Below are 14,809 nucleotides of genomic sequence, written 5' to 3' on the forward strand. Positions count from 1 at the left end.
CACACACACCTCTCACAAACACAAAATACATCCTCCTCATTTCTCTCTATGGGAATTTGTTAGCATTGACTTGTTTCCCCCAGTAGAAAACCAAGTGATACCTGCTATAACATTGCCTAGTGTCTTTTCAGATCAGGTAGTTTCAGGTCATGACACCATTTAGACTGATAAATTCAATTTAAAAAAAAAAAGAAGGAGAAGAAAGAAAAGAACTATAGGCTACACGAGGTGGCTCACGCCTATAATCCCAGCACTTCGGGAGCACAAGGCAGGCAAATTGCTTGAGGCCAGGAGTTTGACACCAGCCTGGGTAACATAGAGAGAACCTGTCTCTACAAAAAAATACAAAAATTAGCTGGGCATTGTGCCGCACATCTGTAGTAGTCTAGCTACACAGGAGGCTGAGATGAGAGGATCACCTGAGCCCAGGAGGTCGAGCCTGCAGTGAGCTGTGATCATGCCACTGCACTCTAGCCTGGGGAACAGACTGAGACCCTATAAAAAACAAAAAACAAACAAAAAACTATAAATCCTAAACTATAGGGATTTAACAACAACCAATTCTGCCATTCTGCCTTAATAGGGCCACTCCCATCACTTGCCTGGACTATTGCATATTGTTTCTGGCCACTCCATTCATTTGTTCCTTAATTTACTCCTTCCACAGGCATTTAAACACACACCCTGCTGAGGTCTGGGGTACAAGAATCATTTAAGCATATTCCTTCCCCTTTGAATACTCATAGTTGAGATGAAAAGAGAGGTACACATAAAAAACTACAGCCATACAGTAAATATTACACTTGCTATTTAAAAGTGCTACGGGAGCAGACAGGAAGAAGCCCCAAATTCGCCTGCAAAAGTCAGATCAGTGTCACAATCCTGCCCTGAGTAGCTTCCTAAAAAGTCACGCTTATCCTTTAACACTTCCCATGGGACTGGTAGACCACAGGATAAATTCCAAACTTCTCAGGGTCGCATAGAAAAACATCAAAAATTGGTACCTCACTTCCTTCTCACTCATACATCACATTGCAACACTCAGTTCCTATCCTTCCTGGCAGTTACTTCACCTCTCAGTGTCTTAATTTCCTTAAAACTCTTGTTTTACGGTCATATGAATTTACTACTTCATATGACTGTAGTGGAGGTTAAAGGACTAGGGGAGTGCCTGGCACATAGTACTTAAGGTCAGCAATCATCATTTAATGACTCTCACATGATCTGCCCTCCAGCCAGATGGTATGTGTATTGGTAGGTCATGCATCCTGTCTCCCTGACTTCCCTCCACAAAACCTTCCCCAGAGTCAAGTCTTTTCCTCTCCAATGTTCTCATCAACTTCCTACATATCTATTCGATAATCTTATCAAAATACTATTATGGCTTGCAAGTTTGTTTGCCCCACCAGAGCACGTAAATTCCTGCGGTGTATGTGTGCGCGAACGCACGTATGTGTATTGCACATGAGGGGAGACCGTCAACCCTGGAGAATGAACCCTGTCCTCCTTACCACCAAGAAAATAAAATTCTTCATGTTAAATGTTCAACAACTGTCTAGGAACAATATTAGCTAATATTTATTGAGCCCTTATTACGTGCCACACTGTTCCAAAGGCTTCGGATATTTTACCTCACTTTACAGATAAGGATACTAAGGCAACTAGTTGAGAAACTTGGGCAAAGTTAAACAGCTGACAATTGGTGTGAAGCTCGCATTCGAATCCAGGGACCGGACTCCAGATTCCACGCTCTCCAACACCACCTGAAGTGGGACAGTCCCTCAACTTCCCCTAATGAGAGGCTGCCTGAAGCGAGAAGGGGCTGGGGAGGAAGATGGGCATCAACAGGCGGAAACATCACCCAGAATCCCCTAAAAAGAGCTTTTTCCAACAATGAGCAGCTTCCAAGCATTCCCCACCAAAAGAAGGCCCGAAGCTCCCCCAATTCACAGCGGGGTTCTTAGTGACGATCCCGAGTCTTAAGGGGGCGTGACCAGCACCCAAGAGAAAATCTCCTCTCCCCCAATATCGAAACCCACGGACCTAGGGAAGGAGCAGGAAATAATGAGCGAACCCCACTTCCCCACAACGGCACCCCACATGAAACTTTCCAGTACCAGGTCTGCAGCATCCAACTTTCAAGTTTCCCCACCCTTCACACAGTTTCCCCGCGGAAAACGCCGCAAAGCAACAACCGAAGCACTGATTGGGTCGTCATTCTGGCTACTGTATCCAATCAGAGGCCGGCAGAGGCGCAGGTTGGCTCCGCGGCTTGCTGGGGATTGTATTTAATACTGTGATCAGCATAACAGATCGAATCTGAACCAGTTTCTCAATACAGTGATTATCAAAATCTGTTGGAGGACCATCACCAAAAAGAATGTGAAACAAGGGAACACCCTGTTTGGAAATTTTTTTTTTTTTTTTTTTTTTATGAGACGGGGTCTCGCCCTGTCGCCCAAGCTGGAGTGCAGTGGCGCGATCTCGGCTCACTGCAAGCTCCGCCTCCCAGGTTCACGCCATTCTCCTGCCTCAACCTCCCTAGTAGCTGGGACTACAGGCGCCCACCACCACGCCCGGCTAATTTTTTTGTATTTTTAGTAGAGACGGGGTTTCACCGTGTTAGCCAGGATGGTCTCAATTTCCTGACCTCGTGATCCACCCGCCTCGGCCTCCCAAAGTGCTGGGATTACAGGCGTGAGCCAGCGCTCTCGGCCCCGGAAATCATTTTTTTCGTGTATCATCACTTTTCAAAATGGCTTAAAGGGGCCAGGCGCAGTGGCTCACGCCTGTAACTTCAGCACTTTGGGAGACCCAGGCGGGAGGATCACTTGAGCCCGGGAGTTCGAGACCAGCCTTGGCAACATAGTGAGACACCCTCCCTCACCCCTCTGCCTCTACAAAAAATACAAAAAATAGGCCGGGCGCGGTGGCTCATGCCTGTAATCCCAGCACTTTTGAAACTGCCCGATGGGTTCACCTTGCCGGCTGCCTAGACAGAACCGATTTATCAGGACAGGGTAATTGCAATGGAGAAAGAATAATTCACGCAGAGCCAGCTGTGCGGAAGACTGGAGTTTTATTGTTACTCAAATCAGTTGTTCCAAGCATTTGGGGATCAGAGTTTTTACCAATAATTTGGCTGGTAGGGGCTTAGGAAGTGGGAAGTGCTAATTGGTCAGGTTGGAGATGGAATCGTAAGGGGTCGAAGTGAGGTTTTCTTAATGTCTTCTGTTCCTGGGTGTGATCGCAAAACTGGTTGGGCCAGATTACTGGTCTGAGTGGTATCAGCTGATCCATCGAGTGCAGGGTCTGCAAAATATCTCAAGCACTGATCTTAGGGCTTACAATAGTGATGTCACCCCCAGGAGCAATCTGGGGAGGTTCAGACTCTTGGAGCCAGAGGCTGCATGACACCTAAACAGTAATTTCTAAACTTGTAGCTAATTTGTTAGTCCTGCAAAGGCAGACTGGTCCCCAGAAAAGAAGTGGGTCTTTTCGGAAAGGGCTGTTACCAATTTTGTTTCAGAGTCAAACCATGAACTGAATTCCTTCCCAAAGTTAGTTCAGCCTACGCCCAGGAATGAGCAAGGACAGCTTAACAGTTAGAAGCAAGATAGAGTCGGTTAGGTCTGATTTCTTTCACTGTCATAATTTCCTCAGTTATAATTTTGCAAAGGCCGTTTCACTTCGGGATGCTGAGGCGGGCAGATCACTTGAGCTCAGGATTTGGAAACCAGCCTGGCCAACACGGCGAAACCCCGCCTCTACTAAACATACAAAAATTAGCCGGACGTGGTGGCAGGCACCTGTGATGATCCCAGCTACTTGGGAAGCTGAGGTGAGAGGAGCCAGACATTGCCTCAAGAAAAACAAAAAACAAAAAAAAACCTTAATGGGCCAGAGAGTCATGTTAGTTTTCTCAGGAATCGAGGACAATCCACCAATTACAGAAGAGTTTTTGGAAGAAAGCGTTCTGTTTGTTTTAATTTGCTCTTTTCACCACCCTTTGGTGATTAAATAGTTTGGGAAATGCTGAATGAAATTACTAAACCTGAAACACATACTGAGGAAAGCTGAGAGTCTGTGATTAAAGCACACCAGGGAAACCAAACAAAAGGCTTGGTGTAAGGCAGCTGTGGTGAGGAAACCTAATAAGCCGTTACTTTAATAGCTGGTTTCAGGCCGGGAACGGTGGCTCACGCCTGTTGGGAGGCCAAGGTGGGCGGATCACCTTAAGTCAGGAGTTCGACACCAGCCTGGCCAACATGGTGAAACCCTGTCTCTATTAAAAATACAAAAATTAGCTGGGTGTGGTGGCGCGCGCCTGTAAATCCCAGCTACTCAGTGAGGCTGAGGCAGAAGAATCGCTTATCCCAGCTACTCAGTGAGGCTGAGGCTGGAGAATCGCTTAAACCTGGGAGGCGGAGGTTGCAGTGAGCCGAGATCGCGCCATTTCACTCCAGCCTGGGCGACAGAGTGAGACTGTCTCAAAAAAAAAAAAAAAGACTTGGTTTCAGATTACTATGTTTGCGAAAAAGCCTTTGCTCATTCTTTGCTCTCTGATCTCTTATGCATACTTCTGTCTTATAATTTAGCCCACCGTATCCTAATTTTTGGCCTGCATCTCCCTTGAGAAGAAGGACCTCCATTTACTCAACTTAGAGAATAGGGACTAAGCCCGGTGTAGTGGCACAACGCCTCTAGTCCCAGCTACTACAGGAAGGCTGAGGCTGAAGAATTACTTGATCCAGGAAGTTCGAGGCTGCCATGAGCCGAGATCACACCACCGCACTCCAGCGACAGAGAGAGACTCTGTCTCTAAAAAAATAAAATAAAGCCTAGCACACCGTTCAATTAACAGTTGTAGGGTAAATGTGCAAATAAATGAATGGAGTGAAGCAGAAGAATATGGAAATTCAGACCGCAGAGTTCCGGAACAAAAGAGCCCAGTAGATAGAATAATAATGGAGGAGAACCCAGTTCTCCTAGCTCCGGGTATCTATCCCCCGCGCCTGGCAAAACACCATCACTGTTTGGCGTTCAATAAATGTTGACTTCACGTGTTAAGGAGATAAGAGAGTGGAAGAAAAAAAAAAATCCAGGGTCACAGTTCCTGCCACCTGCTCGGCCGAATGCAGAACTGAAAGTAATCAGCGCCGGAGCTGTCACAATTGAGGGAGATGGTCCGCAGCCAGGTAGCTGATTTCCTCTTTCCGAGCTTTCTAGCTTTCCCTACTCCCGGAGAGGTGGCGTCACGTGACTCAAACAAATATGGCACTTAATTTTCATCTTCCGTGCCTTGAGCCAATAGGAGTGGGGCTTTCAGTCTTTGTCACCACCCCCACCACCGCTGTTCGGAGTGGGTTCTGTCACCTGACTCGGCTCAAACATGGCTGCGCTGAGAGCTCTATTGCTTTGGGCGCCGGGAGCAGGTGAGTGTAAGACACCCCTGAGAGGGAGGGGTCCCTCTCCACGACCCCCGCAGAGAGCGTCCCTGCGGCCCACCCCCACACTGCTTTCCACTTATGACACAGATTCGTCTCCTGATCGTCAATCCTCTGCCTTAACAGAGGGCTCAAACTAGGGAGGTTCCTGCTGAATTTCTCATTCTTGAGGAGGCGACCACCTGGGGATTTGGAGTCAAGACTGGGCATAACGTTCAGTAGGGAATACGGATGTAGAGTTATGGGTCTGCGCCCGGAGCAAATATGACTATTAATATTATTAAATATAGGAATTCGCGTGAAGAGATGGGATCCACCCCTTGAAGAAAGTGTTTTCAAAAACTAACGTGGGAAATTAAACTTAAAACGATACTCAGGCAAGCAAGTCCCGCCTTTCCCAGGCGGACCAGTAGTTGCTGCTTTGTCTTAATACAGTGCCTTCTGTTTCTTCTCACTGGCGTTGTGTTGTTTCTAGGAGATACTCCGCGAATGAGAACATTGAGAATGTGTTCGGCATAACTCATTTCTTTGTATCTCCCTGCACTCTGTGCTGGGAAAATGAATCATCCATTTGGAAAAGAGGAAGCTGCTTCGCAGAAGCAGCTTTTTGGATTTTTCTGCGAATGCCTGCGGAGGGGAGAATGGGAGCTGGCACAGGCATGTGTACCTCAGCTACAGGAGGGACAAGGGGATATCCCAAAGAGGGTAGAAGACATACTTCAGGCATTGGTGGCGTGTCCAAATCTGCTGAGGTAAGGGACCTCTTTTCCTACCGGACAGTCCCAGGGTGAGAGACACGTGATTCAATATTTGGGCACTGGTCAATGTGCCCCCACTCAACTACCCTCTGAAGAATAAGCAGAGGCACAGCGTATTTCACATGCTCTGAAATTTTACCTCTATAGTATACATCCATTACTTAGTCAATATTGGCTTTTGATTATCATCTGCAACTGAATGTAAGCCTGGCTACCAAAGTGTGCCTGAAACTGCCATTTCATGTTTGTCCTCGTTAATACGGATGGTGGAACTGCATTGAAAACTATTGTATTTGCCTCCAAAAAAGCAAATCCTGCTCTCTTCTTGCTTATGAGATTGAAGATATTGTTGTCGCTTTACTTAAAACTTTTTATTTCGAAATAATTACAGTCTCACAAGAAGCTGCAAAAATAATGGAGTCCAGCATATCCTTTTCCCAGTTTCCCCCAATTGCGACGTCTCATACAGCTGTAGTACAATATCAAAACCATGAAATTGACATTGGTACCTTACTTTTAATGACACTACAGAGTTTATTTGGTTTTCAGCATTTTCTTAATCTGCCTTCATTTTTTCATTTGTAGTTTTATGCAGTTTTATCCATATATAGATTCATGTAATCCCACTGTAATAAGGATCAGAACTGTTCCATTATCACAAAAGAACTCCCTCACTCCTTGGTGCTACCTCTTTGTATTTATACAACAACCCCTCCTTGTTCCCTGGCAACCACAGTTCTCCATCCTCGATTTTCAGTGAAGTTCCTCCTGGTGATGCTAGTAACCGCTGGTGATGTAGGAGTCAAATGTACTGTTTTAAGTCTTTCCTTGGGTTTTCCTTCCTTTGACTGTTATGCTATACTGTTTACATATTGCATTAGCACATATACGATGGAGAAACTTAAGTGATCCCTTCCTTTTCTTTTTCTCCTTTAATTTGAGATCTAGCCAGTTACCATCTAAATTCCTAACTTCAAAGAAAGGCTTATGAATTCCTAAAGTCCTGTTTTTAGCATATAGTTAAAAATAAATTTGTATGAAGTTCCTTTTTTAGGACTATCTGATTCACTTTCTGTATTAAAAATATGCTTTAGATAGTATTAGCTATTATGGTTTTCTCTGTAATATTATTTTGTTTTAAACTAAGATAGGGAGGTAGAGGTGAGATTAAGGCTTTTTATGAAAGCTGCTAGCTCTGTTCTGGTTCTAATTTGTTTATTTGTTTGTTTGTTTGTTTCTTTATTTGTTTGTTTTGGAGACAGAGTCTTGCTCTGTCACCCAGGCTGGAGTGCAGTGGCATGATCTAGGCTCACTGCAACCTCCGCCTCCCAGGTTCAAGCGATTCTTCTGCCTCAGCCTCCCGAGTAGCTGGGACTACAGGCACCTGCCACCACACTTGGCTAATTTTTGTATTTTTAGTAGAGATGGGGTTTCATTATGTTGACCAGGTTGGTCTCGAACTCGTGACCACAGGTGATCCACCCATCTCAGCCTCCCAAAGTGCTGAGATTACTGGTGTAAGCCACCTTGCCTGGCCTGATTCCAGTGTTTTATTGAACTGTCATATACATTTAAAAATATCTCATTAGGGCAATGTCTTGCCTGTTCAGGTTTAAAACAGAATGAGCAATGAAATCTGTCTGGGATGACAAAGGATGAAAGATCAGTAGAAACTCTTTTTTACAAGTCTTTCTTTTTACCTTTTTCAGATGTGGGCAGGACATCAACCCTCAAAGATTAGCCTGGGTCTGGCTTCTTGTACTGGAGAAATGGTTGGCCCGGGAAAAGGTAAGTAGGTTTATATTAAATTTTCCCCCGAGGCCAGGACTGAGAAGAACTTGAAAGTAGTTGTGGGATTTCCCTTCTGTCTGTTACTTCCTTTATTATTAAATTCATCATACTCATTCTCAGAGAATGGCTTAAATTTTTATTGCTGTCTCCTTACCTAAATTCATTCATTAATGCACTAATATACATTGGCATATATTACCATTTGTTAAATACACCATGAGTCTTGTGCTTAAAGAGAACTTTTGGAAACTCAGTGAAAGTAACAAAATAGCAAATAAAATATGAATCTGTAACATTTGGATCTATTCAATATTTAAGTAATAGAGAATGGGCTGAGCTGAAACTTGGTTTTTCTTCCAAAAATCATATTTTAACTAGCCTAATTCCATGACATCTCATAGATTCAAATTCCATTAATTTGTAGTTTAATAATTCACATGAATTGAACAGAAAATTACCAGATATAAAAACAAATAAGCAAATTAATATTGAAAAAAAAACCTGGTAAGGAATTACCTTTCTTAAAGATTAACTTCCATTAAAAGTCCTTTTAGAAGTATGTGTTAATTATCAGAAATTTATATCTATAAAAGAATTACTCTGAGACATTTTCATATTGAACCTCAGAATTTGAGATTTAAGTGAAGAACCTCTAACTTAGAAATGACTGGCCCAAGGACACTCTAAAGTTATTGGACAGAGCTGGTGCTGAAACCAAGATCTTCTGACCTCAATCCTCTGCTTTTTCCACCTTAACACTACTTTTTTAGCCCAGATGGACTTAAAACTAAGAAACCACAAATTCTACTTTTTAAAATGTCTATAATTTTGCCAGTTTTTTAAATTTTTGCTCCTCTTGGTCCCCAGAATTAATTTTGTCTTTAGTTCCACTTTTGCATGATATTTATCGTTCCTCACAGAGCTGTCAAAAAGTAACAGAAATTGCTAATCTGAATGTATCTCTTATCCAGGATTTAGCCAATTGTTTAGGAAAGAAAAATGACAGAAAGACTAGTAGGAGTGAGAAGAAAGAAAAACAAGATTGAAAATTATTGAAACCCGGCATAATTAAGAGTTGGCTATGGTTTCAGATTTAAAAGAGAAAACTTGAGCTAAAATAGTAACCTATAGTTACAATAGTATCTTCAAAGAGAAAAAGAACTATTGTTACTGATTAAGGATCTCTCTAGTACAAACATGGAATTTGTCAAATCAAATTAACTTTCCCCTCGGTAGAGACTATTTGCTTACTTTATGTCTGAATGGTTGCTTATTTTCTAGACAGTTGCTCAACTATGTCAGGAGATGGATTCCACTTCCCGTTCTTGTTTTTCCCAGCTTCACAGAGAGATTATTTGGTCTTTAAAGCTTCAATGACTTGCTTATTTAAACAGTTGTGGGACTATTTTAGTTCTTCATAGAACTTTAAAGCTATATAAGCATCATGGCATCCAGTGAATTCTTGGGGTAGTTTTCCAAGTCCAGTCATTATCCTGAAGGTGCCTTCATCATCTAGGAATTTACTGGCTGCCTGTCCTTTTCCAGGCTCCCACCTTTTGCCAAAAGCTTCCCTTTTAATTATTAGATGAAGTAGTGATTCTATTTTCCCTTTCCTCTATCCAGTTTTGCCTTTTGCCTTTTAATCTTGCAGAGATGTATCTCTACATGTGTAAGCATTTATACAAAGATTCAGCTGCAGAAATGTTCACGTCTATGCTACTTCTATTAGAGGAAAACTGAAACAACTCCCATGTCCACAGTATAGGACAGGTTAATAAATGGAAGTATATCTATATGTAAAATGCTATCCCACTATTCAAAAGTATTTGGCAAATGAGTTTTCACTAACATAGAGTGCTCATGGTCTGCTGTATGGGAAAAAACGCAGTTTAGAAAAAAGTACATTTGGTATACATTCATAGTGATGTGCATAGCAAATGGTCTGAATGAATGGCCTTAGACCACAGTTTTCATAATTGTTCTCCTTCAGTGAGAATATATATAACATATATATATTTCATATATATGTTATATATAATATATTTCATATGTGTTATATATTTCATATATAATACGTTATATATCATAAATTTCATATATGTTATATATTATATATTTCATATGTAACTATACAAATTAAATTTGTAAAATTACAAAATTAAATATACAAATAAGCAAACTAACATATGTTATATATATTATATTGCACTCTAAAATATAACATACATGTTACATATCTCTCTCTAGGATGAAACACTTTATCTTAGAGAAATAGCAGAAATAAGACTAACTGGGCATATATATGCTTTATATATATATATATATATAACATATTTTAGTTTACTTATTTGTATATTTAATTTTTCTACATTGAACATGCCTTGCTCTTGTAACCGTAAAGTTATTTGACAGAACTGGTGCTGAAACCAAAATCTTCTGACCTCAATCCTCTGCTTTTTCCACCTTAACACTATTTTTTTAGCCCAGATGGACTTAAAACTAAGAAACCACAAATTCTACTTTTAAGAAGTCTATAATTTTGCCAGTTTTTTAAATTTTTGCTCCTCTCGGTCACCAGAATTAATTTTGTCTTTGGTTCCACTTTTGCGTGACATCCTTGCTTAGAAATGCTGAGCAAATTCTTGCCTATTTTGGGAAGATAAATGTTAGTCAATTATGATCCTGAATATGTTTAAAGTAGTTTCAGCAGTAAAATAAGTATAATCTACTCAGTCTTTAGGATTCTAAATAAAATATTAGCCAGACTATTAAGGGTCTGCTGTCCTAGACATCTTATCTATTCTTTTCTGTTAGTCTTCAATAGAAGCATTAATCCTCAGCTTCCCAGCATGAATTTTATCCACCAGCTTCCAATCACAGGCATTATACAAGCATTCACATGGCCTTGATGCACATATTAGGGAAGTACATGGTTAGAAGAAATAAGATTTTGGACCAAGAACACATTAGATCATGTTAGCTTCTGATGTGATGAATGGTACATCAATGGAGATAGTTAGGTCTTGTGCTCTAAACTCTCCTCACGCATGTACACACACACACACACCTGTACGTGTACACATACACACACACACACACACACACACACACGTCCCTGCAGGTGTTCCTTGCCTTCCAATAAAACTTATCTTTGGGAAGCTTTAACCAGAGGCAAGATTGACAGATGTCTCATATTTAAGGTAGTGTTTGTCAGGATAAGTCTCAGACTCTTGCTATTTTTATTTGTGCCTGGAAAAGGGGAGACTCCAATTTGAGTGTTAGGGACCAGGTGAAGGTAAGTTATTGTGAAACGAGCAGGCGCAGGAAGAGTCAAAGCCTTTCTCTATATACATTAGACCTCTCTGATGGCACGTCTCATTAACAAACACTGGGATCACCTTTTCCTTTTTGTTTGAAAAAATTGGGAAAAATGCTTCCTAACCGTTTTACCTCTAGTAAAGATTATTTGTAAAAAAATATATAAATGTACCACAGTTTTGTTTGATTTGGAAATTAAATGTGTTAAGAATAAAATATGGCACACAGTACCTGTGAGGTACTGGCATGTAATAAGTGTTTAATAAACATTGGATTTCTTCCCTTTTACTGTTCTTCTTTCACTGCTATGCAAAGGATAGTGAATGACAAAAACAAAGGTTTGGACCAAAGGAGGATCATGTGGGCCATACCCTCCCAGGCTTATCCACAACTGGGTGTTTTGAACACAGCAAGAGAGATTCTTGGGGAAAGACCTCAAGTGACAAAAAAGGTTAATGAAATGAACAAACCTTGGAACTTACAGCTGATCAGTGTGGGCTTTAAGTATTAGTTTTTAAGAGAAGTATATGTCCAAGTTTAGCTATTTTTGTTTATAAAGAATAGTATCTGTGCCAGGCGCGGTGGCTCACGCCTGTAATCCCAGCACTTTGGAAGACCGAGGCAGGTGGATCACGAGGTCAGGAGATCAAGACCATCCTGGCTAACACGGTGAAACCCCATCTCTACTAAAAATACACAAAATTAGCCAGATGTGGTGGCACGTGCCTATAGTCCCAGCTTCTCGGGAGCCTAAGGCAGGAGAGTCGCTTGAACCCAGGAGGCAGAGGTTGCAGTGAGCTGAGATCGTGCCACTGCACACCAGCCTGGGCAGCAGAGCGAGACTCTATCTCAAAAAAAAAAAAAAAAAAAAAAAAAAAGAATAGCATCTGAAAACATATCCAGGAATGTTGTGTTTAAAAGTACTTTATCTTAGAGAGGCCAGGCGTAGTAGCTCACATCTGTAATCCCAGCACTTCGAGAGGCCGAGGTGAGTGGATCACTTGAGGTCAGGAGTTCCAGACCAGCTTGGCCAAATGGTGACACCCTGTCTCTACTAAAAGTATAAAAATTAGCTGGGCGTGGTGGTGCACACTTGTAATCCCAGCTACTCGGGAGGCTGAGGCCCGAGAATTGCTTGAAGCTGGGAGGTGGAGGTTGCAGTAAGCTAAAATCATGCCACGGTACTCCAGCCTGGGGAATAGAGCAAGACTCTGTCTCAAAAAAAAAGAGTGCTTTATCTTAGAGAAATAGCAGAAATAAGACTAACTGGATAACTGGACAGAAATATTTAATTATAATTTGTTAACTAAAACATATATCTCATCTCTATGCTTCCTTCTTTTGATTCTTCTAGAAGTTACTCCCAGTTGTTTTCCGGAGAAAGCTTGAGTTTCTTTTATTGTCAGAAGACCTCCAAGGTGACATTCCAGAGAACATCCTCGAGGTGAGAGAGGGCCCTGGTGCCATCTGCCCAGGGTTGACAGTCACTCAAGCAGCTTAGCTTCCAGGGACCCAGAAGAGAGAGGTCTCCAAGATGTTGCCCATACTTTGTTCTCAGGCAAAGCAACACAGAAGCTCCTTTGAGGAAAGTTTAGAGTTAGGGTAAACTTATATGATTTTAGAATTTTTTAGGTGGTTGTCCAGAAGTACCAAGTATAACTGGGAATTAAAGATTTATTAGTAGATAGCAGGGAATATGAAGGGGACAAGGAACTAGAATTCGTTGACTATCTTTTCTGTAACAGGGTCACTGAATGTGTTAGAGTTAATTCTCATAACAACCTTCTGGGGGTAGATTCAAATTAAGTCTTAATTATATCGTTATAGCAAGTGTCAGTTACTACTTTAGTGCCTGAGATATGCTCTGAGTCCCAATACTTGTTTTTTTAATGACCCTGACACCAGTTAATTAAAGACATATTTACAGTAGGATTTAAGAGAGGGACTTTCACTTGTATTAGGTAATGTACTCATGGTCTTGCAGTCCATCTCTGAGGCAATTAATGAAGAGGCATCATTGAGCACCATCTATAGGCATGATGCTCAAGTGTGGGAAATAACCTACTTCTCACCCCCTTCTTTCCCTGTACCCTCACCCTGCAAACAGAGGATAGGCTCTAGAGGTTCTTGCTTTTAGGTGACTGAGGAAGAAGAACTAAAACACACACTATTATGTATTAAATCATATGGTACTAATTTTAAGTACATTGAAGTTGTATGGGTTGGAGGTATTGGAGAAGGTTTTTATGGAAGAATAAAGAATGGACTGAAAGCATGGCTAGAATTTAGATCAAGGGTTAAAAACTGACATTCTTTTAAAAATTGAATGTGAATGCCTTTAGATGGGCATAATGTCTTACCTGGTCTGTGAGTTGGCAGACCTTGATTCACATCACCAGTACACATTTTGGAGGCAGTGAGGTGGGACTAACTGGAGCATGGAGGCCCTGGGCAGTTGCGTTCATCTCTTCCAGCCTCCAACTCCTCATTTATAAAATAGGAGTAATAGTAGTATCTTCCTCTGAAGACTATTGTAAGGATTAATTTGATTTTTCTGTGTAAAGGGCCTTAGAACAATGTCTAACACATAGTAACTACTACATAAGTATTTGCTGCTGCTACTATTATATAAGTAAACTGAAAAAGAGGAAAGCATGAAGGCACACAAGTGATACCATTCCAGGCATGCCCACCACCCATCTCTTTCTTCATCCTCTATTTAGGAGCTGTATGAGACCTTAACACAGGGTGCAGTAGGCTCCGGGCCTGACGGAAATCCAAGGAGGGAGAGCTGGACTCCTCGTCTCAGCTCCGAAGCTGTCTCTGTGCTCTGGGATCTCCTGAGGCAGTCTCCCCAGCCAGCACAGGCCCTGCTGGAGCTCCTGCTTGGGGAGGATGACGGCACTGGCCTCTGTCAGTGGCCTCTGCAGAATGCACTGGTGGACCTCATTCGAAAGGCATTGCGGGCTTTGCGGGGCCCTGATTCGGTGCCCCCTGGGGTAGTCGATGCCATCTATGGAGCCCTGCGGACTCTGCGTTGCCCTGCAGAACCACTTGGGGTTGAGTTGCGTCTCCTGTGTGAGGAACTACTAGAGGCCTGCAGGACTGAGGGGAGTCCCCTGCAGGAGGAACGGCTGCTCAGCTGCCTGCTGCACAAGGCCAGCCGGGGCCTGCTCTCCCTGTATGGCCATACCTATGCAGAGAAGGTCACAGAAAAGCCACTGAGGGCTACAGCCTCGGGAAAAGGTGTGTTCCCTTTGCTGCTGCTCCTTTAGTTTCAGTAATTCCAGTATGCCCAGCCTTGCTGGAGGCTCTAGACTGGTGCCTTCCATGTGGCTCAGGACATCTAATAGGGGCAGCTAAGCAAAAATGGGTATGATGCTCTTTTGTAAAAGTATAGGCCTGGCATGGTGGCTCAGGCCTGTAATCCTAGTACTTTGGGAGGCCAAGGCAAGGAGGATCATGTGAGGCTAGGCGTTCAAGACAAGCCTCTGC

General features: G+C 42.3%; 2 protein-coding genes across 6 annotated transcripts in view; one reads left to right on the top strand and one right to left on the bottom strand.

Moving 5' to 3' along the window:
* RAD51B (RAD51 paralog B) overlaps positions 1 to 2,192 on the bottom strand; it is a 730,112-nt gene extending 727,920 nt beyond the window's left edge. For all 4 annotated transcript variants that reach the window (XM_032179312.2, XM_032179313.2, XM_058429428.1 and 1 more), the window contains exon 1: positions 2,118 to 2,192. The gene's annotated coding sequence lies outside the window, so the exon portion shown is untranslated. The remainder of the gene's footprint in view (positions 1 to 2,117) is intronic.
* Positions 2,193 to 5,355: 3,163 nt separating this feature from the next.
* Positions 5,356 to 14,809, top strand: part of ZFYVE26 (zinc finger FYVE-type containing 26) — a 70,741-nt gene continuing 61,287 nt past the window's right edge. For both annotated transcript variants that reach the window (XM_032179782.2, XM_032179783.2), the window contains exons 1-5: positions 5,356 to 5,435; positions 5,923 to 6,199; positions 7,915 to 7,993; positions 12,669 to 12,758; positions 14,038 to 14,560. In XM_032179782.2, the coding sequence (XP_032035673.1) occupies positions 6,006 to 6,199; positions 7,915 to 7,993; positions 12,669 to 12,758; positions 14,038 to 14,560 (886 nt within the window). In that variant the 5' untranslated portion in view covers positions 5,356 to 5,435; positions 5,923 to 6,005. The remainder of the gene's footprint in view (positions 5,436 to 5,922; positions 6,200 to 7,914; positions 7,994 to 12,668; positions 12,759 to 14,037; positions 14,561 to 14,809) is intronic.

Source organism: Hylobates moloch, unplaced genomic scaffold (assembly GCF_009828535.3).
Source record: "Hylobates moloch isolate HMO894 unplaced genomic scaffold, HMol_V3 SCAFFOLD_16, whole genome shotgun sequence".
Taxonomy (NCBI): domain Eukaryota; kingdom Metazoa; phylum Chordata; class Mammalia; order Primates; family Hylobatidae; genus Hylobates; species Hylobates moloch.